This window comes from Melozone crissalis, unplaced genomic scaffold, assembly GCF_028551555.1.
Source record: "Melozone crissalis strain CALT ecotype California unplaced genomic scaffold, PUWL_Pcris_2 ptg000198l_1, whole genome shotgun sequence".
NCBI classification, from domain to species: Eukaryota; Metazoa; Chordata; class Aves; order Passeriformes; family Passerellidae; genus Melozone; species Melozone crissalis.
The window spans coordinates 306,911-332,522 of NW_026535962.1; the positions used below are offsets into that span (position 1 = coordinate 306,911).

The 25,612-nt window shown below is 55.8% G+C and overlaps 1 protein-coding gene across 1 annotated transcript; it reads right to left on the minus strand.

The window, feature by feature from the left end:
- Nucleotides 1-5,659: 5,659 nt before the first annotated feature.
- WNT2B (Wnt family member 2B) lies at nucleotides 5,660-22,757 on the minus strand. The gene is made up of 5 exons (XM_054293955.1): nucleotides 22,594-22,757; nucleotides 10,099-10,319; nucleotides 8,262-8,539; nucleotides 7,639-7,903; nucleotides 5,660-5,889 (listed from the first exon to the last, which is right to left on the minus strand). The coding sequence occupies exons 1-5, from the start codon at nucleotides 22,755-22,757 to the stop codon at nucleotides 5,660-5,662; spliced, it is 1,158 nt and encodes a 385-aa protein (XP_054149930.1).
- Nucleotides 22,758-25,612: the final 2,855 nt, after the last annotated feature.

Below are 25,612 nucleotides of genomic sequence, written 5' to 3' on the forward strand. Positions count from 1 at the left end.
AATAACAAGGTGCAAACGGCTGGTTTATATGTAATGTGAAGCTTTTTACTTATTTCATTTTTGCACTTTGGGGGCTCTGTTTGCTTATGGAGCGCTTGGTGTCTGGTACCTATTTAGCCTGAGAGCAGGCAATTGGGTTCCTTCAGGCCTTCAGAGGAATGCAGAAAATTGTTCTCTGGTGTTGTAATTCTGCTGGGATAACTGGAGCTTATTTGTCTCACTGCTTATTAAATGCATACTTGTCTAGAGGTCCTCTTTTTTTTTTTTCTCTCTTTTTTTCCTGAGAAACGTTGGGTGAATCCCAAGGACCACAAGTGAGAGGAAGATTCCAGGAGAAGGGGGAGAGGGAAGTGCCTGCACCTCTCCACGAGCTGCATCATCCACTCCAGTGCCAGCAGAATGAAGAGGTTAAATATGAGAGCAGACTCCCTTAGGGAAAGGAGATGTATGGAGGGGGCTCGGCCAGACATAAATTACTGTTGCCCTTCCCACTGCTCAGAGGGAGACAGCGAGGGGAGCAGCACCTCCCAAGCACTGGGGTTTGGGGTGTGTGTGGGAGCCAGTGAGGCTGTGCTGAGGTGTCAGAATGGGCCCGGCTGTGCAGGCCAGGAGCACGTGTGAGCTGCGCTGTGCTCTTGGCACAGGGCACCGTGGGGTTCATGGAATCATGGAATAGCTGAAGGCACCTGCAAAGGTCAAGTGCAGCTGCTGGCCATGCTCAGGACAGCCCTGTGATCCCCCCTGTGCCTGAAGAGCACTGTCCAAAGGCTCCTGGAGCTCTGGCAGCCGGGGGGCCGTGACCATTCCCTGGCAAGCCTGTTCAGTGCCCGACCACCCTCTGGGGAGAGAACCTGCACCTGATAGCCAGTCAGAACCTCTTCTCCAGCATTCCTACTCGACCAGATTCTGAGCAGTGCCCAGCTTGCCCTGTTTTGCTGTTAAGAGGGACAGACTCCTCTTGTCTGCATTTCATTAGGATGGCTGCAGAGGTGATGTATGAGCTGTTGTCACCTGCTTTTGGGAAAAATATCTACAGATCAGTCAGGATGACAGTAGCAATCACAGTGGGCTTCTGTGTTCAGTGTCCTGTGCTCTGAATTCACCCATTTTACAGTAAAGGTGGATAAAGAGTAAAGGCAGCTTTGTTTCCAGCTCTGTCTCCTGGCTGCCTCCTCCCTGTCTGGAGCCTCCTTGGCAGGGTGTGCTCTGCACGCCCCAGCCCTTACTGGAGGGACAAGGCCGTGATCAGGGATGCTGCTCATGTGCTTGGAATTTTCCTCATTTCCAGCCTTGACTGCTGTTTTGTGCTCTTTGGTGGGATCTTCAGTGAGTCTGGTCATTGGGGAGAGCGAGATAACACGCCCTTGCTGACGGCATCACTCAGGGTGCATCCACCACGATGAGCGTGTTCCTCCACTGGGATCTTCCTCCTTTGGTTCTTTCTGGCCAGCAGCATTTTCCTTTTGCTCTGGATGCTTTGGCTTGTGCGATCACAGTGCGGCCTCATCGGCCGGACCCTTCTCTTAACAGCCCCTTGATTTCTTTGCTAATTTGGCTGTGGGCTTTCATCAGTTATAAAACAGAGTGACACAGTATGTGACTATTGCATTCTCCTGCCTTGACTCACTGGCTGTGATGGCAGAGCAGTGACCCCCCTGCTGCTAGCTGGAGCAGCCCTCTGTGACTCTGCTTCGGGAATATGGGATGTGAAAGCTTGCACAGACCTTGACAGGCTGTGTGAGTGTCAGTCCAAATGCCACAGTAAATCTGCCCCGGAGGGCTGGGTCTGTTACGGCAGGCTTGTAATCCCCCATGGATTACACTGGTCACAGGTACCTGAGCAAAGCCTTCTGTGCCTTTAGGAACCCAGTGGAGAACAGAAAAGGCCCATGGAGAGACAAGGGGGTGTTGGGGTTGGGATGTAGCTTGGCAATGAGGTCAGCTGCATTGCTGAGCTCAAGAATTTACGGATCTTGCCGTTACCTCCGTCCCAAAAAATGGTGGTGTCACCTGGGCTAAGGCCTGTTCTCACCCACATGGAGAAAATCAGAATCATAGAGTCTCCTGGGCTATGGAAGAGACCCAGAAGGAACATTTGGATGTCAAGTCCAATTCCTGGCCCTGCGCATGATTCCATGTTTCCAGTGCCTTCTGCCTCCTCCTGTGTGTCCTGTCCAGCTGCTTCAGAGAAGGTAATATATTCAGAAGCTCAGAAGGAATTAATTCTGCACCTTGTCCTTCAGTGCAGCCGTGCTTTTGACTGAAAGATAATTTGAAGATGAACTTGCATGAAAGGCTCCCTCCACATTTTAGGCATATTACTTCAGAGGGGTTTGTGAGAGGGACTGAGTGTTCCCTGATGAGACTGTAGCCTTCAGAGAGATGGAAAGCAGCTGCTTGCCAAGGGTGAGTGTGCTCAGGGGGGCTTCTGTGGGGCTCATCTGCAGTAGGGCACTGACCAGTCTGAGTTTCCTTCAGCCCACAGTGGGGCCTTCTCTTGTACAAGCACTGGGAATTTGCTCTGGCTGACTGGTGTATTTCTGTTCCAGTTCTGTGATTTTCTGCTAATTGCTTGTTAACAAATGAGTGTAGCCTTGCATAGTCCTTAGCAGAAGAAGCTGTCACTTCTTCTGTCAGGTGGACTTGAGCTCAGTGGGCTGTGCCATGACTGCTCCAGGTACTTCTGTAGCACTTGCACTTGAGCCAAGTATTTTTACTTCTCTTATTTACTGCTGTGACAGAGGAATGCGGCTGCACAGGTGGACCTGGCAGGAGTAGGGAGGTTTCCTGTCTCAGCTGTGGTTACTCTACAGAGCACTGGAGGCATCCAATTTCAGCATCACCGTGATGAAGCCAATAAACCAAAGGCAACCTGTCCTCAGGAGTTTCCCTCTTTGTTTTAAAATATGAACCTCTGCATTCAAGAGGAGGATACATTTAGGCAGCAGCCATTGATAAAGGTGTCATTCATCAAGCTGGCCCCCAGATCTCCAACAGACACCCCCGGGGTCCTCTGCAGAAGAAGAAGCGTTTGTTGATGGCTGACCCCGGGTCCCCAGCACTGGGTCCCTCCCAGCCCAGGGAGTGTGTCCTGCTCTGGGAGGGAGGCTTGGATTGATGGCTGAGGGGGCAGCATTTTTTCAAGTCTGTCGTAAATTGAGAGGAGGTGGAGCAGTAATGAAGATAAATGAGAGGCTCTTCCCGGTTGATGAGCCTGTGCTGACGGATGCTGCACTGGCTCGGGATGCCTTGGGCCTGCCTCAGACCTCCTGCTCACCTGCCAGCATTCCTCAGTACAGCCAGGATGGGAAAATTGTCTCCCTGAAATTCGGGGGGTCTTGGAAGGGCCTGGGGGGAGACCAGAAGTCTCCTGGGTAAACACCAGCTCCAGTGCAAGAGCAGGGAAGGTGCTGCCAATTCCCTCTTGTCAGGGAATTGGTTTAATTCTGTAAGAAACAGTTTAGGCAGTGGGAAGGTGGGGTTCCTGTAATTCTCTCAAGATCTCCAATAAAATGTCACCTGTTGGCTTGGCTGTGGCTTTGCAGCAGCTCTGCTGAAGGTCCTTTTTCTGCATGAGCACTCTCAGGGGTTTGGCGTGGAGGAAGGTGCTTAATTCAGCCCATGGCAGGCTCTTTTAATTCTTTGAGCAGTTCCTCCATCAAAACTGGTTTTAAAGTGGATTTCTCTCCCCACTTAAACTATTATTTCCTAGGGCCATTGAGTAAGATCCCTGTTCAGAAATGCTTTTGGTGCAGTAGCCGATGGGTGGCTTAGGACCAGAATAATCTTCTTTGCCTTAATCCCATCCTGTTCCTTTGACCTTCCTTCAGACTTTGCTTTGTAGCCTGCTCAGCTCCCTTGCCCACACTTGTCACTGCTTCCAGAGGAAACCCCAGCTCCTCAGAGACCTCTGACATGGCCTCTGGCTGCCATAAAGCAGACCCCAGCAAAAAGCAGGTGGATGTCCCTGTTGACTTGGCCTCTCCTATTGTTACAAGTTTGGAGCTTCCATGAAAACTTCCTCTGTGTGAAACATCCTTGCCCATCAGCACAATGCTGAGCAGCATTAGGAAAATGAACCCCGTTTTTCTGGCTCGGGGAGGAGGCACAGCGTGCCTGGGGCAATGTGCAGCCTGGCTCTGGGGGGGGAACTGCAGGAGCACTTTCAGCCTCAGGAATTGCAATAGTTAAGATAATTTTTCTTTTTTACCTGGGTCAGTTTTGTTTCCAGGTTCAACTGTTATGCATTCCATTTGTTTGTGTGGATTGGGACCTTTTGACCAGACTCTATAAAATATTTGTACGCTAAGTAAAGCATTTTTGTAATGTCTGCTTGCTCAAATTGGTAGAGAAAAGAGGAAATTTGTAGAGATGAGAGGTGGATCCCTGTAACTTACCTACCAGGAACTCTGCAGCTGCCCTTCCCCTCCTCTCATCAGCTTCAATTTTAGTTGATTATGTTTTGAGTGTTTAGGGCTTTTTTTAATGGGAAAGAGTTGTAAGTTTATCTAGCATCCCCTGTTGACCCTGTGCTGTAGAACCATGGAATGGTTTGAGTGGTACAGGACTGTAAAACCTTTCTTGTTGCACCCCCTGCCATGGGCAGGGACACCTTTCACTTGACCAGGTTGGTCCGAGCCCTTTCCAACCTGGCCTTGAACACTTTTGGGGATGGGGCATCCTGAAGTGTGATCCTGCTGAGAAAGGATTCCCTGGGGCTTTGGATGCTCAGCTCTGTAGGAAGCTTTGGGACGGTGGGAGCTGCAAATAGCGGGGAAGAGAAACGCTGTGGGCTGGTTCCTGCTCTGGGGACATTCTCAGCTGAGTGAGTGGGAATTCAAAAATCAAAGGAACATAATTTTCTGGTACAGGTTTATAATGAATTTTGACTTAAAATAATAAGCAGTATACACAACATACACGTGAGTTGTACAGAGATGCTGTTGTATGGTTGACTTCAGAACCTACCAGTAAGTTCACAGGTTTCATTTGCTCTCTCACACCTGTGTGTCCACCAGCATCTAGAGGTGGCCTTTGTCTCTGTGCAGTCCTTCAGAGTTCAGTTCCAGGTTACAGCTCCACTTGTTCCCTGTGCTGGGGACACAAGCCTTGTGCAGAGGTGACTTTTGCTCAATGGGGTTAGTGATGCGTCAGGTCTGCTCCAGGGAAACACAGGTATCATGGAACTGTCTTACGGATTCACAACACCCTTCCTCTGGCCTTGCAAAAAAGAAAAAGCAAGAATGCTTTTGCAAGAGTGGATTATTCTGAACTAGTGTTTTTCGCTGGTGAAGCTTTACTGTAACAGGTTCTCTGGGGAGGTGCAGGATTCCTCAGCCATCACGTCCCGACAGTCAGTCCTCCGAGTCTCTGTTGGTCGCACCATCCCTTTGCCAAGAGAACCTTTGCAGGTTCACAGTTTAAGCAAGGATCGCAGCCTCCTGCTAGGTCAGGGATTAGTTTTGCTGAGCACGTCGAAGGGCCCACAGTACCTCCTGGGAACCGTAGTCCTTTCCTTAGTGCTTTGGAGAATTAATTAAATAAAAGCCATGCAGTTGAACTACAGCTCCCAGAACATCGTGGCCCTCAGGGCACAGGGGTTCAAAAACGATTGCAAGGGGGGGTGGCAGTGGCTTCTTCCCTCAGTGCTCCCGTCTCATCAGGTCTGGTCCAGCCACTCGGCCCGTTTGGGGGCCTTACACGTGTGCACGTCCACAGTGTCCTCGCACTCCTTGCAGCGCACAGCGCAGCACCAGTGGAACTTGCACTCGCACTTGGTGACGCGGGTGACGCGCGTGGTGTCGTAGCCGCGGCCGCAGCACATCACCTCGCAGCCGTCCGTGCCGCGGGACGCCTTGCTGCACACGCGGCCGGCCGTGCCCAGGGAGCCTGCGGAACGGAGCGGGTCAGGGTGTTCACATGCCTGTGTGCCTGCACTTCCCTGCCCGCCCATCCATCCCACCGTGCCCAGGGAGCCTGCGGAACGGAGCGGGTCAGGGTGTTCACATGCCTGTGTGCCTGCACTTCCCTGCCCGCCCATCCATCCCACCGTGCCCAGGGAGCCTGCGGAACGGAGCGGGTCAGGGTGTTCACATGCCTGTGTGCCTGCACTTCCCTGCCCGCCCATCCATCCCACCGTGCCCAGGGAGCCTGCGGAACGGAGCGGGTCAGGGTGTTCACATGCCTGTGTGCCTGCACTTCCCTGCCCGCCCATCCATCCCACCGTGCCCAGGGAGCCTGCGGAACGGAGCGGGTCAGGGTGTTCACATGCCTGTGTGCCTGCACTTCCCTGCCCGCCCATCCATCCCACCGTGCCCAGGGAGCCTGCGGAACGGAGCGGGTCAGGGTGTTCACATGCCTGTGTGCCTGCACTTCCCTGCCCGCCCATCCATCCCACCGTGCCCAGGGAGCCTGCGGAACGGAGCGGGTCAGGGTGTTCACATGCCTGTGTGCCTGCACTTCCCTGCCCGCCCATCCATCCCACCGTGCCCAGGGAGCCTGCGGAACGGAGCGGGTCAGGGTGTTCACATGCCTGTGTGCCTGCACTTCCCTGCCCGCCCATCCATTCCACCGTGCCCAGGGAGCCTGCGGAACGGAGCGGGTCAGGGTGTTCACATGCCTGTGTGCCTGCACTTCCCTGCCCGCCCCGCCGTGCCCAGGGAGCCTGCGGGGGAACGGAGCACATCAGACTGCTCTTTTCCCTGTGTCCCTGCATTTCCCTGCCCGCCCATCCCGCGGGGGAACGGAGCACGTCAGGATGCTCTTCTCCCTGGGTCCCAGCACTTCCCTGCCCGCCCACCCAGCCCAGGGGTTACTGGGGACACTGGGCATCTCCATCGGCAGGGGGACCTTGGGTGCGACTGCTTTATGGACATGGGATGCCACAAGCCTGGCCACGGATGCAGCTTTGGTGTCTCTCATGTCCCCTGTGATGGATGGTTGGAATGAGATGGTCTTTCACATCCCTTTCAACCCCAAACCACCTGGGTTTCTGTGGCAATCTGCATGGCCCCCCTCCCATGCCCACTGCTAGAGCCTGTGTTTGCTGGTGCCAGAGCATAAGACAGTAGGGGACAGGGATGGGGACAGGGATCTGTAGCCCTTCTGTGCCTTGGGGAACCCCTGGAGCAGTGTGTGCCCACCGAGCCAGGTTTTGCAGCTGGCAAAGCTCAAAATGCCCTCTCTGCTTAGGCTGAGCATGGCAGGACCATGTGCTCCCCACTGAACTCCCATGGCTGCTGTGAACTAAGCTGGGAATGCTCCAGGCTGAGAAACCATTGATCATCTCAGCTGGAGTCCAGCAGCCCTGCTGCCTGTTCCCTGCTCTCATCCCAACCTCGGGCTGTGTTCAGAGGAGCAGCCTGTGCATGGAGCAGGCTCTTTGTTGGCTGTTCAAGGGAGCTTTGTGCTGCAGAAGATGGGCTCTTCTGTGATGACCAGAAGCCTGAGGGGTTTTGGACAAATGCAGTCCTGCCTGTGCAGGTGTGGGGTGCTGTGGGGACTCTTGGGTCTGGGTAACCCCCTCTCCAAAGATGGGTTGGGTGGAGGAGCTGAGCCCCCAGGCTGGGCTAGCTGGGAGCTGCTGGCCTGTTGGGAAGGGAGGAAGAGATGCTTTTGGGTAATGACTCCAGGTTTTACCTGCTGACTTGTCCATCACGCAGTAATCAGGTGAGTTCTCAAAATACACCAGATCTGTTTTTGTGGGCTTCCTGAAGTTCTTGTTGGCCACGGTGAAGCCAGTGCCATCCTGATTCATCGTCACCTGGATGGCCCCGTTGTATTTCTTCCTCAGGTAATCCCCTGTTTTTCGAAAATCTGACATTGCCAGCCAACAAGTCCTTAGTGTGCAGGAGCCGCTGACGCCGTGGCATTTGCACTCCAGCTTCAGGAAGCGCTTCACAGCCTGTGGGAAGAGAGATGGGTCGGGACCAGTGGTCACCCTGGGCATAGATACTGCAGCAGTGTCTACTCATTGCTGGTGCAGCTTACCAGCCCTGGCTGTGTGGGATGGGGCGCCTAATGGGAGACAGAGGCTGTGTATGGGGTCACCAATGCCAGCAGCAGCAAGGACACAGGAGGCAAAGGTGAGCGAGGTCCTGCCATTCCCTAGGGCAAGGCAGGGCAGCATCCAGCCTTATCCACAGCAGGAGCTGCCCTCCAAAGGTGCTCAAGGTCCCGTTTCTCTGGCCAAGCTGTTCTGGCTGCCCAGTCCCCTCGGGAAGGTCCCAGAGCTCTGGGCTCTGCTGCAGGGCTGCACTCACCATCCTCCCGCAGCGGTTGTTGTGCAGGTTCATCAGCGCCCGGGCATCCTTCACCTTTTTCTCCTTGGCATCCACGAAGGCCTTGGCAAAGCGGATGCCGTAGTTGATGTTGTCGCTGCAGCCGCCCCAGTCGAACTCCCCGCGCTCGTCCTTGGAGCGGCCCCTCTTGAGCGGGTCACAGCTGCACACCTTGAGGTCCCCCTGGCTGCACGCCCGCGTGATGGCATAGACCACCCCGGCCGAGGAGATGGCGTACACGAAGGCGGCCTCCCTGCTGCCTGCCCGGGGAGAGAGACAGGAACGGGGAGTGAGCGTGCCAGGCTGTGCCAAGAGCCTGCAGGCCATGAGGAACCAGGCCCTGGGGAGCGTGCCAGGCTGTGCCAAGAGGCTGCAGCCCATGAGGAACCAGGCCTCGGGGAGCGACACCATCCCGTATGAGGATAAGCCCAGCCCAGCCACCTCTGGTGACCACAGTGTCCGGCCCCGGCTGCCCTGGAGCCCTCAGGCTGACTGCAGTGCTCAGGGCACATGCCCACGGTGGTGAGAGCAGCCAGCACCTGGGGCCAGGGCGGCTGCCCTCCCTGCCTCCCTCCCTGCCTGCCTCCCTCGGGCCGGGCGCGGCTCCTCCCGTACAGCACAGCTTGCTGCTGCTATTCTGTGTCTCTGGTTCAAGTTCGCAGCTGGTTTTATAATGCTGTAAAAGAAGCTGCAAATCAAAACCATGTTAGTCTTCATTTCGAGAGCCTTTGAAAGCAACTTCAAAGGCAGCAGAACTCTCTTTGGGCCTCGCAGGATGGGGCTGTGGTGAGGAGCTTTCATCGTTCCCCATCCTTTGCCAGGAGAGGATGCGAGCAGGAGAAAAGGTGCTGTGATGGGAACTGAGAGGCTGAGCAGCAGTCTGCAGCATGGCAGGGTAAAAGCTTCATTCAGCATTCCAGTTCCCTTCCTCCAGTTGGGTCAGGCATCTGGCTTGTGGCTCTGCTGCTTGTCCACCCCACGGGCAGCTGCTCCATCCCCCTGCCAGCGAGGGGCAAGCCCCCCACTCACCGGCTCCTTCTGTGGCACTCACGTGTCCTCCATACGAGCTGTGAGTGCAAAGACTCTTCCAGCCGCTTTTGATTTGGAGGCCACATGGCTGGATGCTCCCAGCACGTCACGGGATGCAGCAGCATCTGTCCTGCAGCGCTGCTGCCTGTGCTGGGGCTTGTGCTGGCTCCCAGGGCCTGTTTGCTCCCAGAGCACTCCCGGGGCAGCTGGAGCCCATGGTGCTGCTCCTGCTCTGGAACCGCCCCACCCCTGTCCCCATCGCGCCTTTCCTCTCTGTTCCTTGGGTACCTTTCCTGGGTGCATCCCTGCTTGTGTTGTATCCGTCTCTCCCGCCAGGGCCATGCCCAGTCCTTTGTGCAGGGCTGGCACCTGCCCCGCAGCCATGGTCCTCCTCCACCTCAGAGCCTGGAGCAGGGACTGGAGCTGCATCTGTGCCTTGCCTCCCTTGCCATGCGAGGGAACAGCCAGTTCCCACGTGAATTGCTGAGTCCTGGCCAACGCCGCTCTCCAAATATTTATATATCCCATTACTGTTTACATATGTGCCTGTTCTCCGGAGGTGTCTCCTCCTTCCCCCTTCTCCCCCAGTGCTCCCCCTGCTCCATCTCATCTGGTGCAGCTATTCCAAACGCACTGCTCCGCTCCCATTACGACTTGATTAATTTACAAGGAAAGGCAAAGCTCTCCTCAGGGAGTAATCCAAGCCACCGGGCATGGCAGCCCAGTGGGAGGAGAGACTCTCAGCAAGAGAAGTCCCAGGGTGGCGGGAAGGGGACAGGGCAGGACCTACTTCTCAGCATGACCCGGCCGAAGACGGTGTGGTCGCGGTCCAGGGTGCTGCAGTTCCAGCGGTGGTGCCGGAATTGGTGCTGGCACTCCCGGATCCACTCCTTGGCTCCCTCGCCAACCGACTGCATGATGTCAGGGTACCTCTGGCAGAGCTGTCGCTGCTTGTTCACCAGCCCGGGGATGTTGTCACAGATCACCCTCGCGCCCAGTGCCCCGATGTACCTGTGGGAGAGAAGGGTGCCAGGTTACTGCCCTGCCTGTACAGGGCAGCCACAGCATCACTGAGTACCCTCAGTGGGATGGGACCCACAAGGATCGTCCAGTCCAACTCCTGGTCCTGCACAGGGCACCCCCAAAATCCCACCCTGTGTCTGAGAGCATTGGCTAAATGCTTCTTGAGCTCTGGCAGCCTTAGGGCCATGACCACTGCACCGGGGAGCCCGTTCAGTGCCCCACCACCTTCTGGAAGAATCTTGTCCTGATATCCAGCCTAAACCTCCCCTGTCACAGCTCCAGGCATTGCCTTGCTTCCTGTCCCTGGTCACCGAGAGCAGAGATCAGAGCTGCCCCTCCACTGCCCCTCAGGGGAAAGTTGCAGACCCCGATGAGTCTTTTTGTTTAATAAAGTAATCCCAAGACGCATGAGCCAGGGGCAAGCAGAGCTTTTCTCAGTGTGTGCATCACTGCAGTAAGGGGCAGGGAGTCCTGGAGCCCATCTCCCCCCGCAGACAGCCAGCTCTGGGTGCTGTGAGTCATGGGATGCCTCCCATAAGCCTGGCCTGTGTCAGCTCCTGGGGCAGCAGCAGAGAACTTGCTGATGTGCAAAACCTCCCTCCCAGCCCTGCCCAACATGCCAGCCCCGGGCTGTCGCCCAGCCCTGCTGAGCGCAGCAGGATGGAGCCCAGCTGAGCCCAGGGGCCTCCTGCAGCCTCTGCCCTTTCTGCTGCCTGCATTTGTCAGGAATGTCCGTGGCACAGACACCTGTGCGTGCGCAGGTGAGGGAGGAAGAGGAGCAGGCTGCACCAGCTGGTGCTGCACTCCTCACACACAGTTATCCCCCAGCTGTGATTTCTCTCTGTGCATCTCCTGCACATTCACTCTCGTGCCCTGAAGCTCCACAACTGGCAGGACTCTGCTGTGCTCCCAGCTTGCCTGCATCCCACCTGTGTCCCGCAGCCGTGGGGAGAGAGCAGGACTCGGAGCAGACAGACAGACAGACAAGGCACAAAGAGCAGCCTGCCAGAGCCCGGCTGAGCCCATGGGCAGCTTTCCACAGCCACGGGGGAGGGACCCGAGCTCTGCCCCGCACTCTCCCCACCCCGGACAATGGCAGCAACGCGGAATTTTCCATCCTGGTCGGCTCCCGCCCGCACCACCCGCTCGCCCCTCTGGCTGCTTGTGCTTGAGGATGATTTCTGCTGCAGAGCACAGAGCTGGGATTCTGGCTGGAAGGGATGAGGTTTGAGTGATATTCAGATTTTTTCTAACCCTCAGACTGGAAGCAAAAACCTTCCTTCAATAATAATAAAAAGCAATAAGCTAGGACAATATTTCATTGTCTGTCTCTGGACATGTTCTCTCAGTTCTATCCACCCCAGAGAGAGCTCCCAGGCTCAGGAAAGCCCTGCAAGCACAGAAAGCAATGGGATCTGCTCCCTCTTTTAAAATATTTTGTTTAAATGCTGGCAGAAGCACAAGGTCATCCCGGGCTGGAGCTGAGGATAATAAACCCAGCTCCCCATGGCTTTGCAAAGCCAGACTCCAAGGGGCAGTGAGCTTTATTGTCACAAGCATGCTCACCAGCCTTTCATCCTGAGGCAGAGGAACAGGGGAGTGGCAGAAGCTGCTTGGGAAAGAAAAGCCAACAGGAGCTGCTCGAGCACTGCTGACTGGGGATGTTTCAGTGCCTTGCTCGTGCCAGGCTGAGAGCAGCCCCTTCCTTCCCATGGGGACAGGGCAGAGGAGCATGCCACCAGCTGGATGGTGGCACGGTGGCATCGAGTGGGACTGCAGAATTCCTTCCCAGAGGCATGGTCAGCTCCCCAGCCCTGCATTCATCCTGCCCAGCAGGGATGGGGACGGCTGGCTTACCCCTGCCTGTGCTGGCAGGGCAGTGATGGGATGCTGGGGGCAGCATGCTGCACGATGGAAGTTCAGAAGTAGCCAAAGCTCCTCTTTGCTGGAGAAAAGTGATGCTGGGAAAGGTAAAATGTTCTGTGATGGGCCCCCTCGCCAGGGACCTTGTGGGGCTGGAGCACTGGTCTCCAGCCCCAGCTGAGGGCTGAGAGTGGGCTGGGACACAGCAGCTGCCTCCGGACCCGAGAGTGATGGATAAAGCACTCACACCATCCCCTGGGAGACCGAGATCAAGGGAAACCCTCCAGACAAGATAAACACCAGGCACTCCCTTTTTCACACTGGAAGCTAATTATTCCTCCTTAATTCTCCTGCCAAATACCCAGATCAGAGCAAACATTAACAGCAGGAGAAAGAGGAGGCAGAGCAGAGCGCAGAGCACCAACTGCTGCAGTAGCAGCTCGCCATGTGCATCCCACAAGGGCCAGTGGTGCATCTCCCTTTGCCCGTGGCAGCACATTTACCCAGCACCCGCAGGCCTCCATTAGAGTTCATGTACTGAAATCTAACACACAACCAAAGGGAACATTCCTCCCATGACCTGGAAAGGCTGTGGTTGTCTCGGCAAAGACGAGAGCTTCCACTTGGTGAGAAATGCTCCAGCAGAGTTCAGTTACTCTGAAATGGAGCAAGACGAGGAACAGCAGAAAATTCTGCCAAGCAGAGTTTTGGGAGGGAAAAAACCCAAACATTTGTTTTGGACGGATGAAAGCATCCCTTCTAATTTTATTTCTCAAAATCTGTGACATTTTAAAAACACTGCAATGACAAAGACAATGGATGTTCCGAGAAGTCCCCAGCTGTCTTATCAGAACTTTGTTTTCAATCAAACGAAGCGGTGCTGGAAGTGGCACACTGCTGCAGTGCTGTACTCTGGGGTAACCTGCATTTTTGTAGCTGAAAAAGCCCATAAAACAGAAGCCCTGAGTTCAGAAAAGTCTGTGAGTGATAACTTCTCCTGATGCTGGAGGCTACTCAGGCCTGGACTTCAGGGTTGGGAGGAGAGAGGCGGGAGCTGGACAGCCTGCAGTGAGGAGGAGCTGGGAGGCAGGGAAGAAGGGAGAGGATAATTAAGTGCATGTGGGGATAACAATCCCCCACCCTGTCCAACAGGATTCCATATGCTGCTGCCTCCTGAGGGTGTGTGAAGCCTTGGCATTGCCCTTTGCCAAGTGCAGAGCTGTTTGCCCAGCTTGGGTACAGAGGGGCTGGCACAATCCCTCTGACCACCCCGGGCTGCACGGTGCAACTGGGAGTGCTGCAGGGTCACCTCCTGCCCACCAGTGTGCAATCAGGAGTGCTGCAGGGTCACCTCCTGCCCATCAGTGTGCCATTCCAAGCTTTTCCAAGTTGCATTTCCCATTTTCCCTGGATCTGGTGTGCGGGGCCGTGCTGCGGGATCTGCGCCATCGCTCCCGCCCTCCCTTCCCTGCTGCTCACAGGGCAGCAAAGGCAGCTGAGCATGGAGACCTCATCTCCCAAGGGCAGGTGCTTGTGCAGGCTGCGGGGTGAAGGCTCCTGTCCCTCCCTGCGAGCTGCAGGGCTGCATGCAGAGGTGCAGCTGCATGCAGAGCCCAGCCCAATCCGCGAGTGGAACAGGAGACTCCCGTCACGCGCTGCCTCCAAGCTGTTGTTCTTGTGGAGAGTCTGCTGACTTTGGCTCTTGTAAACAAGGAGAAACCCAAATTGCTTCTAAGATAAACACGCAAATCAGAGGCAGACGCATCTCTTTAGCTGGTGGCGTGCAGGCCGTGCTCGCCCCTCCGCAGCCGGGCTCTGTGTCCGGCTCCTGCGCTTCCCACACCAGCTCTCAGCTCCTTGTGCTGCCTCTGCCCCCTGCTCAGGCGACAGAATGCACAGCTCCTCCCCAGAGACCCCTGCGAAGAGTCTCTTGGAGAAAGGGGTTTTGAAATAAAGAAATCAATTTAATGGGAATTAATGAAATTACATGGAATCGGAAACTGTCCTGTTGTTCTTCTGTAATACCGAGGTGTTCCTGCAAAGTGGGTGCCCTAATTCAGTTTCCAATCAAATTTATACTAGACACTGCTTTAGCTAAGACTTGATTTTTCGCTGTTTCGTAAAGCAATGGAAAACCTATTTGAACAAGACTTGATTTTAATAGGGAAATCTTTGGAATTGCCATTCTCAGACAAATCTACGTTTTAGTGCTCTGAATTAAAACAGCTGCTTGAAATGTCATAAATTCCTATTGCGGGGTTGCACCAATACCATTAAAGGCGCAGTTTTAAATTAGATTAATAGAAGTTAAGCTTAACTAAAACCACTGTCACAGCTTTACCCCCAGCTGCTCCCAGGGGTTCTGGACAGTCTCTGGGATCTGCTGAGAGCTCTGAGGCTGAGAAGAGAACATGGTTTGGCTTCTTGGTGGCAGCAGAGGCTGTTGGAGTCCATCCCCTGGGAAGAGTGATTCAGTTCCCCATTGCTCTGAAACTACCCTGGCTTCTGGTGTCTTCCTGTCCCACTGGATCCTCATGAAGTTGCATTTTGGAGGGAGGCTGGAAAGCCCTAGGCAGCTATTGGAGACAGCTTGTGCAGATAGGATCAAATCCAACACCCCTCTTTGCCTGCTAAAGAGCAAATTCCATCATGCCTGGCAGCATTTCACCTCCTCGAGTTCTTTGCATATTTCCAGGGATGCTGCACCTTCCTTCCTCTGCTCTCCCTGCCGTGGCAGACAATTTACAGCCAACTGCCAAGCACTTTGGGCTGCAAGGTGCTATAAACATCTGAGATATTATTTTAGTATTACAAACCCTGAGTATTTTATTAAGCCCCACTGGGAACAGGGCCATCCTGGCCTGCTGGAATTGTTAACGCCTTTGAGTGATTAATAGTCCTAATTTCCTCACTTACAGCCACTACTCTGCATGTTGAGAGCCTTAGTCTCACTTCAATAATTTTTAATATCATAATGCTGAGCCACTAGCAGTGCCACTCAGGGGACATTTTTTATTTTCTGCACCATCTTTCTCTTTCTTGTGCATCCCTCTTTTAAAGTTGTCCGCCTTCAGATCCTGCTCAGAGTGGCCTCTCTGTGGCTTTCCCGCGCCCCGTGCAATCTTTGGGATGTAATTTCTGTGGGGAGGACTGAAACTCTGTGCTCCTGGGGAGATGGAGCAGATGGGTGCTGCAGTCTCTTGTCTCCTGGGCAGATGTGGGAGATTTTGCTGTTGGCATCTTGCATAACAGTAACCTGAAAACTGAGGTCTGTAAACATCGATCAGCACTAGGTTAAAGCTGTTCCTCAGGGACATTGTTGCAGGTGCATGAATACAAAATAATTTGCTCATTAAAATTATGCTTTACCCTTAAGAACCAATTTCTTTTCTCCCCAAATATCAAAGCCCTTTGCTAAAAGATGGGGAGGTAAGACAGCCTCAGGTGATAAAGCTGGATGGACAATCCTCTTTTCCATGGCATATCCTGTGTGTTGGGTGTGAGCTGCGCCAAGAAGAAGCTGTGATTCCATGGGCTCTGGCCCAGCACAGATCTCCTCATGGCACTGCTGAAATCACTTTTGGTAATAGCAAAAGCTAATGAGTTTGGAAGAGCAGAAGGATTTTTTTCTTTCTGCCTTTCTTTCTGAGAAAGATTTCCCATAGGTGAAAGTGACCCTAATGAAAAATGGACTGAGAAGCACAGTTAAGATTATTATAACTGCTCAGAGTGACTGAGAGAACCCATCTGTTCCATCCACCCTAACCAAGAACACCAGGGCTGCTGCAAAGGCCACAGGGTTCATTCTCCATCAGCCTGACATTACTTTAAAACTTATTTTTCACAGCATGGCTGCCTGGACAGCCGGAGCTGGGGAGCGCCTCGGGATAAAGACTTCCTGGTCACTGACCTCCTGCTTTTATTGCCACGCAGAGACTGCAACAGCAAACTGACAGCACCGCGGATCGCCGTGTCCCCGGGGCTGCACGTCCTCTCCCCTTGGAGTGGCAAGATCAGCTCCTGGAGCTTTGTCCCTGCCCATGGCAAAGGGGCTGGAATTAGATGCTTTAAGGTCCCTTCCAACCATTCTGTGATTCTGTGACACTGTGATTCTGTGATTCTGTATCATGCCTGCAGCCGTGCCAAGACTGAAAGGGTGATGAGCTGCTTGGCTCTGGTGGCAGAGGCTCCCGCAGGGCACAGGATGGGATCACAGCTTTGGACACACAGGATGGGATCACAGCTAGGGACACACAGGATGGGATCACAGCTAGGGACACACAGAGTGGGATCACAGCTAGGGACACACAGGATGGGATCACAGCTATGGACACAGAGGATGGGATCACAGCTTTGGACACACAGGATGGGATCACAGCTAGGGACACAGAGGATGGGATCACAGCTTTGGACACACAGGATGGGATCACAGCTATGGACACAGAGGATGGGATCACAGCTTTGGACACACAGGATGGGATCACAGCTAGGGACACAGAGGATGGGATCACAGCTAGGGACACACAGGATGGGATCACAGCTTTGGACACACAGGATGGGATCACAGCTAGGGACACACAGGATGGGATCACAGCTAGGGACACACAGGATGGGATCACAGCTATGGACACACAGGATGGGATCACAGCTATGGACACAGAGGATGGGATCACAGCTTTGGACACACAGGATGGGATCACAGCTAGGGACACACAGGATGGGATCACAGCTATGGACACACAGGATGGGATCACAGCTAGGGACACACAGGATGGGATCACAGCTTTGGACACACAGGATGGGATCACAGCTTTGGACACACAGGATGGGATCACAGCTATGGACACAGAGGATGGGATCACAGCTTTGGACACACAGGATGGGATCACAGCTAGGGACACACAGGATGGGATCACAGCTATGGACACACAGGATGGGATCACAGCTAGGGACACAGAGGATGGGATCACAGCTATGGACACACAGGATGGGATCACAGCTAGGGACACACAGGATGGGATCACAGCTAGGGACACACAGGATGGGATCACAGCTATGGACACAGAGGATGGGATCACAGCTTTGGACACACAGGATGGGATCACAGCTAGGGACACACAGAGTGGGATCACAGCTTTGGACACACAGGATGGGATCACAGCTTTGGACACACAGGATGGGATCACAGCTAGGGACACACAGAGTGGGATCACAGCTAGGGACACACAGGATGGGATCACAGCTAGGGACACACAGAGTGGGATCACAGCTAGGGACACACAGGATGGGATCACAGCTATGGACACACAGGATGGGATCACAGCTAGGGACACAGAGGATGGGATCACAGCTTTGGACACACAGGATGGGATCACAGCTAGGGACACACAGAGTGGGATCACAGCTAGGGACACACAGGATGGGATCACAGCTAGGGACACACAGAGTGGGATCACAGCTTTGGACACACAGGATGGGATCACAGCTAGGGACACACAGGATGGGATCACAGCTATGGACACACAGGATGGGATCACAGCTAGGGACACAGAGGATGGGATCACAGCTTTGGACACACAGGATGGGATCACAGCTAGGGACACACAGAGTGGGATCACAGCTAGGGACACACAGGATGGGATCACAGCTAGGGACACACAGAGTGGGATCACAGCTATGGACACACAGGATGGGATCACAGCTAGGGACACAGAGGATGGGATCACAGCTTTGGACACACAGGATGGGATCACAGCTAGGGACACACAGAGTGGGATCACAGCTAGGGACACACAGGATGGGATCACAGCTAGGGACACACAGAGTGGGATCACAGCTTTGGACACAGAGGATGGGATCACAGCTTTGGACACACAGGATGGGATCACAGCTAGGGACACACAGAGTGGGATCACAGCTATGGACACACAGGATGGGATCACAGCTAGGGACACACAGGATGGGATCACAGCTATGGACACACAGGATGGGATCACAGCTAGGGACACAGAGGATGGGATCACAGCTTTGGACACACAGGATGGGATCACAGCTAGGGACATACAGAGTGGGATCACAGCTAGGGACACACAAGATGGGATCACAGCTAGGGACACACAGAGTGGGATCACAGCTATGGACACACAGGATGGGATCACAGCTACAGCCCCTGGAGCCCCCACTCAGCCTGCCAGACCCTGTGTGAGCAAAGCCCCCGGGCTGCTGTGGGTCTGCCCAGCTGAGGCTGGCACGGAGGGGAGGAGCAGCCCCCCCCAGAGGGTAAAACTCGGGCTCTGCAGCTCCTCCATGCAGCTGTCTTTCCCTTGGCTTGATTTCAAACATTCCTATTGATGCTATTTCCCCTCCCACACACCTTAGCATGATGCCTGCTTAAATGAGCCTCTCTCTCCTGTATCCTGTATCCACACATACGTTGTGGCTCCGTTTTTCCATCACTCCTTGTGCCCATCCTGCAGCTGAGCACGGACAGCGCTGCAGCCTCAGTGGGAATACAGGCAGATCCTGGAGGAGAGCACCAGTGGGAGCACAGCCAGCAGCCCAACCTGGTGGGAATGTCTCCTTCTCCATCTGCACTGGGGGTCTCCTCACCAAACCCTTGGCCAGAGCCGCGTCCAGGGCTTGCTCTGGGTATGTTTTCCATGCCCAGAAACACACTCCTCCTTCCCTGGCCAAGGAAGGGAGCTGGACCATGATGGCTGCCTGGCTCTGGTCATCCCTCACAATCCCCATGTGTGCATCACATCCCGGGATGCAGCAGCTCTCTTGGAGCCCCCGTATCCTGACAGCACCATGGGTAGCCCCATGTGGTCGCCAGGCTCCCACACGCTCTCCAACCCACACCCAAACTTGCAATCCTCTTCCTTCCACAGATTTGTTTTATCTCTTTGGGAGCCTGATGCCTCCCATCTGTTCCAATGCCAAATGAAATTAAATATTTGTAGTTTCCAAGGGCTGTGGTTAGCAATAAACAAGTTAGCTAACAAGGATTTGGTGTGCAGGGGAGCTGGGGGGGTTTGCAGGAGAGTGGGTGTGTGTGAGGGTGGGATGCAGGGGGGTACGCAGGGCTTTGTGTACATTTTTCTTTAACCAAACCTTTAATTTTAGAATGGCTTTCCACACCAGAACGGCTCGCCGGGCTCTCAATAGCGAGTAAACCCTACTTAGTTATTTACAACAAGTTTGTTTATTGCACAGTTTATGTTTATAAGCAACATTTGTCTAATCTCCCAGATCTTTCCCAAGGAATTTCGGGGGCCGCTTTCGGGGCCTGGCGGCTCTGGCGGCGCGGGGCACAGCCCTGCCAGCGCCATCCCCCAGACGATGCTGCTCTCCCTGCCAGTGCACGCAAGTGTAAACGGGATTTAGGGATTTTCCCGTTGCATTCCTTCCTAATTTCTGTCTGTGTTTCAGCTGGTATTTTGTTGCTAAGGAACACTTTGGAGTTTGGAAGCATTTGTGCGAGGGTGCTGCCCGCCACAGCCGCAGCCACCCCGCTGTCACCGTTAGCCACAACCACACAGGCCAAAACCACGCTGTCCCCAACCTGTCCCCTCCGCTGTGCTCCGAGCACATGCACACACACACACAGCCACTCTTTTGGATGCCAAAGTTCACCAATTCCTGGCGTTTATGCGAAGCGGTTGGGCCATGCCTGACGTCACTGAAAATTAATAATTTGCAGTTGTTTAGAAGAAACATTTGGTTGATATTTCCTTTCCATGTACTGTGATCAGAGGAGACCCAACTTTTCCTATAAAACTACTTAAAAACTTGACTCTGAAAATGAGAAGCATTTCCTCCAGTTCCCCAAGTTTATTGTGTGTGAATCCCTAGAAGAATTTGGCAATAATAATTAAAATAAGGAAGGATGATGCACCACCAAATGTATTTACTGTAATATCAGTGGTGCTAAAGATGTGCTTGGAAACCTATGCAAATCACTGAATAAGTTTCTTCCCCAAACCACAGCTGGTTGAAACCATTTTCAGTAAAACACAATTTCATCTAAACACGCTATTTTATCAGGACTGACACATCCAGCACAACAGCACTCGCTTCAATTTAGGCTTTTCTTAGGAATGCTCTGCTTTCCAGAAGAGAAAGCTCAATTGAAAGTGCGAACCTTAAGAGTTTAATATATTCAATTTCTAGTTGTTTTTGTTTTAAAGTCATGTATTTGAGGTGCTTGGGACCGGTACAGTTTGGTAACGATGGCCAGCGGCGCGGTGCCTGGCTGGGGCCGTGGGGCTGCCCGGCTCCCAGCACAGCGCCCTGGGCTGCCCGCTCTGCTCTGCTGTGCTCTGCTGTGCTGTGCTGTGCTGTGCTGTGCTGTGCTCTCCTCTCCTCTCCTCTCCTCTCCTCTCCTCTCCTCTCCTCTCCTCTCCTCTCCCCTGAGCTGCCAGCCGGGATCAGCCTGCGAGCTGAGAGCACAAACTGCTGCGGGAGCTAAATCCAGCTTCCCCCAAACCAGCCGCAGCTCCTGCGCTTTGAGCGAGGCCGGTTTTCCTCCCGCTTGCTGGGAAGCGCAGGGAGGGCAGACCGCGGCGGCCGTGCGGGGAACAGGGGGTACGGCACGGGAAATAGGTGGTTTAACACTGCTCCTAAAGAAGGAATTCTCACCCTGCAGCACGTGTGTTACCAGAACTGCCCAGCCCCGGGCAGATGATGCTGTGACTGCTCCATTCCTCCTTTTTTCCCAGCCATGTTATCCCTGCACCCACTCCTCAGCTCTAACGAACCTCTCTTTCTCCAGCCTCTGTGATAATGGAAATAATCCAACTTCTCCACTGTCCCTTCCTTCCCTCCTCAGCTTTTCACATTTGAGCAGCCTCACCTTGCCCACAGAAGCAATCCTGCCTTCACCTGCCCTGCCGGGTTGGGGCAGAGCTGGCTCTGGAAGCCAGGTCAGCGCTTGTATCAACCTGAGACTCCCCAACAGTGACTCATTTTCTCTCCCAGTGATTCCAGCTCCCCTCAGCTGACCAGGCTTCGGGAAAGTTCCTCTGGCATGGCTGTGAACAGCCTTGCTCTTTCTACTTTCCGTTTGTCCCCCAAAGCATTTTCTGGTCTCTTGGAGAAGCTGCTTTTGTGCTCAGTTGCCACCAGGTGCCCGAGCAGTCTGTCCCCTGAGCTCCCGCTCCCTCCGAGCCCCACAGCTTTCCCACCAGCCCCTCTCACCCTGGAATCGCTCTCCGAGGGATGCCAGCCCGGCCGGGGCCGCCACACGCCCAGACGCGCTCTCAAACACCGGGAATACTTGTGCTATCTGCATGACTATTAAATGCTCCCGGCCCCTTACAGAGCGCTCCACGGTAGCTGAGAATTTCCAGAAACTACCGTTTTCTTTCAGTGGCAGATGGGTTGAATTTGATTAAGTTTTGCCTCATCCACCGTGATCTGTTAATGATGATGAGATTGGCATGGAAAACATTGTTTTCCACAAGATTAGAGAGGATTTTACAGGGTGGGGGACACTGAGAACTTTACTGCAGCCAACTATTTTTTTTTTCTCCAGTGTTGCTGAACTACTGAAACAGCACAGGGTCACTTGGAAAACTTCTCGATCCTTGTTTTCCTAATTACTGTCATTCTGAATAGATGAATTTTCATTGTTACACGAACCGGGGCAGGAGGGGACTAATTTCCAGAAGGTTTTTGTTATGGCGTCATTTCTGTCTCTTACAAAGCCACATCTTATCTAAAGGAAGGGGGACATCAACTTTCTTCGCTTCCCAGGGGCAGAGTAAATAATCTCAGCCCGCGGGGATGGGAGCTCCGGCGGGGCCGGGGTGGATCAGCGGATCCGAGCCGCTGGCGCTTCCCGCGCCCGAACCGCACCGAGGGGCTCATGCTCCTGCCCCTGCTCACCGTGTCCGGGAGGGAAGGCTGTCAGGGGCGACACAGCGCGCGGGGTTCGGCCCCCGACAGACCCGGAGGTCCCCGCGGCGAGTCCCGTCCCAGGGAGGGAGCGGCGGCGTTTTCGGGTGACGGCGCCCCGGGGAAGGACCCGGTACCGGTACCGGTACCGGCCCCGGGGCGGCCCCGCTCCGGCCGCCGCTCCGCTCCGCTCCGGGGGCCCGGGACGCGGCCGGAGCCGCGCAGGTGGAGCCGCGGGGAACCCCCACGGCCCGGCCGGTCCCGCCGGCTCCCACGGCCGCACGTCGGGCCCTGCGGGGCTCGCTGCGCTCCCGCCGGCGCTGCCCCGTCCCCTGGTCGGTCTTCCCCGTCCCCATCCACGTCCCCGCCCTGTCCCCGTTCCCGGCCATTCCCGTTCTCGTCCCCATCTCCATCCCTGTCTCCGTCTCCATCCCCGTCCCGCTCCCGCCCGCGGTGCCCGGGGACCGTCGGGGCGGCGGCGCCGCGGCCGGGACTCACTCACCACCACGAGGAGTCGGCGCGGGGCGTCAGGGCGAGCAGCAGGAGGACGAGGGGAAGGCAAAGCCGGGGGGCCGCGCCCGCCGTCCGAGGGAAGGCTCCGCACTCCGCACGCCCGGGGGCCACGGCAATCCCAGGAGAGGCTTCCAGGCGGTTTGGGCTGAGCATATCTCTCCGGGGCGGGGTCCAGACGGAGAAACGAGCGGGGAAGGGGGTCCTGCCCGCGCTCCCCTCGGGGCACTGCCCGTCACGGCCCCGCGGCGCGCCCGCCGGCTCCGCGCTGCTGAGCGAGCCCCGGCTGGGCCCCCGCGCCCGGGCTCATGCTGCCGCGGGGGGCGGCGGGCGCGGCTCCCTCCCCGCGGGGCCGGGGGCGCTCAGCGGGGCCCGCGCCCCCCGAGCGGCGCGGGGCGGGCGGCGGGGCCGGGCCGGGCCATGGAGGGCCTTGCGCGGAGGGCGAGGGCGCTCTGGGGATGGGAGCGCGGGGGCCGCGGCCAAATATTGCCGGCGCCCGCCGTGCTGCGGGCTCTCATTGGGCAGAGTCAGAGGCGCGGAGCCGCCGCTCCGGCCGGACCGACCCCCGCCTCCCCGAGGGCACGTCGGACAGCCCCCTCCGGGCTCCTGCCCCCGCGCCGCCCCGCACCGGGGCCGCTCCCACCGCCGCGCCCGCGGGGATGCGCCGGGAGCCGCCGCTCGCGGCCGCCCCGTCGGGCCCGGCCCGGGGAAGGGGCTCAGCGGGATGCGGGATGGGGATGGGGGTGCGGGATGGGGATGGGTATGCAGGATGGGGATGCAGAATGCGGGATGGGGATGCGGGATGCGGGATGCGGGATGCAGGATGCGGGATGGGGATGCGGGGCCGGGGCCAGCTCCGCCCGCGCTGCCCCCGCCAGGTGTCACTGCTGGGTGGGAAACCGCGGGGGAGCCGCGCTCCGCTGGGCCCCGCGCCTGCCCGGGGCGGGCAGGAGCGGGCAGCGCACAGAGATCGCCCTGCCCGCAGCTGGCGGGGCGGCCGGGACGGTCCCCGCCGTGGGGCGGAGGCGGTGCGGACCCCACAGGTGCCGGGGACCCGCAGGCAGCGGTCTGGGGACAGGGACACAGATACACTCCCCGGGATGGTGCTGGCCACAGCGAGAACTGCCGTCTGGTATCGGTGCCCAAGCTCAGACACAGCCCTTTGCCCTCCCTTCTCCTCGTGCCTCTGTCACCTGTGCCTGTGGGACAGGGAGAGCTCGTGGATAAGCTGCCCTGGGCTCTCAGCTTTCCTTCCTTCATCACCCTAAAACCGGTGACTGACAGCTGGTGAAAACCAACCTTGCCTGGCAGTTCCCTCTTCCCTGGCTGCTCCTTCCGCACCATGGAGGTGAGCAGGCATTTTGGTCACCTCTCATTGTCAGCACCTCGGTGATATACCTGATTAATTACTGCGATTGTAAACCCCATTATCCACCAAAGTCCTTTCCCCATTGCCAGAGCCCTCAGCTGCCCCCTCCCCACGAGCCAGCTCAGCTCATTCTGCTCTTTCCTTCCTATTCCTGTTGTTCAGATCAGAGAGAGACTTCCCCAGCCTGAGAGAAACAGGGGCTAGAAGCTCACACACGGTTATAATCCAATTATACTTCAGAAAACTGCAGTGACAGAAAGCCGGTGCTGGTGGGGTGCTGTCCTTTTGTCCGAGTGCCCACACAGAATATTGCATTACAGCTTATCCCCAGAGTGGTGGCATTGAAAAGGCTGATATTTATAGACTGTGGAAGGCTGTGAATTTGTTTAGAAGACCCATCACAGTGGGCAGAGTGCTGGACGCTCTGCTGTGGCCGTTTTGGGGGCTTTTCTCTGTTCCTGGGTTGTTTCTACACAAAGACAGGAGCCTGAGTGTCCTGCTCTCATGGGGAGGGAAGGGAGGAGGTGACGGGCATGATGTTCCTGTGAATGTGCAGGTCTTGGCTGTGGTGCTGGGCAAGAGACCTCTGGCTGGGGCTGAAACTCAGGATGAGAGCAAGGGGCTCAGTGCCAGCCCTGGGCGGGAGGGTGCTGCTGTCTGCAGGAGGGATCACAGCTGAATTCTGGTGTTGAAGTGAAATGCTCAGGCTGGGTGCCAGAGCTTTGCACCCACGATTCTGAATTTCTCTGTCAGCCTGGTGGCTTATTTGGTGCTTCTCTCCATAAACCCCACCTGAGAGCCCATGGACGGCCCTGGGTTTGCAGGAGGCTCTCCCTGCACTGGGCAGTGAGGAGGCCAGGGCAGCTCTCACTCCTCCAACGGGGCAGAGCCCCATGTTTGATCTTCCATTCAAATTAGCAGTGCTCAGGCTGACTGGGTGCTTCATCCACATGAGCTGTGGGGAGTAAATAAACAAGGCTCTGCTTTCAAAGGCTTTCACAACTCATTAACTTCAAAGGAACGGGCTCTCTATTTTCTCAGCAGGTCGGTCATTCCACAGACCTACTCTGGGTGCTGAAGGTGGTGACTGGTCATGCCAGAGCTGTGGCGAGGGGCACAGGAGCAGTCCATGGCCAGTGCTATGCCCGAGGAGGAGAGCAGGGTAAGTAAATGCATGGGCAAGACAGGTCTGAGGCATTCCCTGCTCCAAGAGCTGCTCCATGGGTGGCATCCAGCCTGCAGGGTTCGCAAGCCATGGGTGGGCACCAGACCCCCCTTCCCTGCAGAAGGTGCCCCCTCTTTGCTGGAGATGGGGCAGGGGTCTCGCTGCCCCTGCCTCTCCAGCTGTCTCTCCTGGGCGGGTTGCTGCTGTCACTGTGCAGGCGCAGGTGCTGGGTGCCGGGGGAGGCGGCGCTGGCATTGCTGCTGTGCCAGGAGCTCACCTCTCACGTGGCAGCCCCAGGAATAACTCTGAGCCTTGCATAATCACGGCCAGGGGAGAAATCACTGTCCTGGGATAACCCTCAGTGCCAGGCTGGCTCGCCTCATGGGAAGCCCTTTTCTGAGGGAACAAAGACCTCTTATTGACATATTTATTGGGAACTTATTTTGGGGTTGATACTGCAGCTCGACCAAGCTCCTG

Bases quoted from the DNA above. Each gene is read 5' to 3' on its own strand.
- WNT2B (XM_054293955.1), bottom strand. From the start codon at position 22,757: ATGCTCAGCCCAAACCGCCTGGAAGCCTCTCCTGGGATTGCCGTGGCC. The intron at 8,540-10,098 runs GTAGGTCCTGCC...CTCCCCGGGCAG, and splicing joins CGGCCGGGTCATGCTGAGAA to GCAGCAGGGAGGCCGCCTTC. The intron at 7,904-8,261 runs GTGAGTGCAGCC...CTCTTCCCACAG, and splicing joins ACAACCGCTGCGGGAGGATG to GCTGTGAAGCGCTTCCTGAA.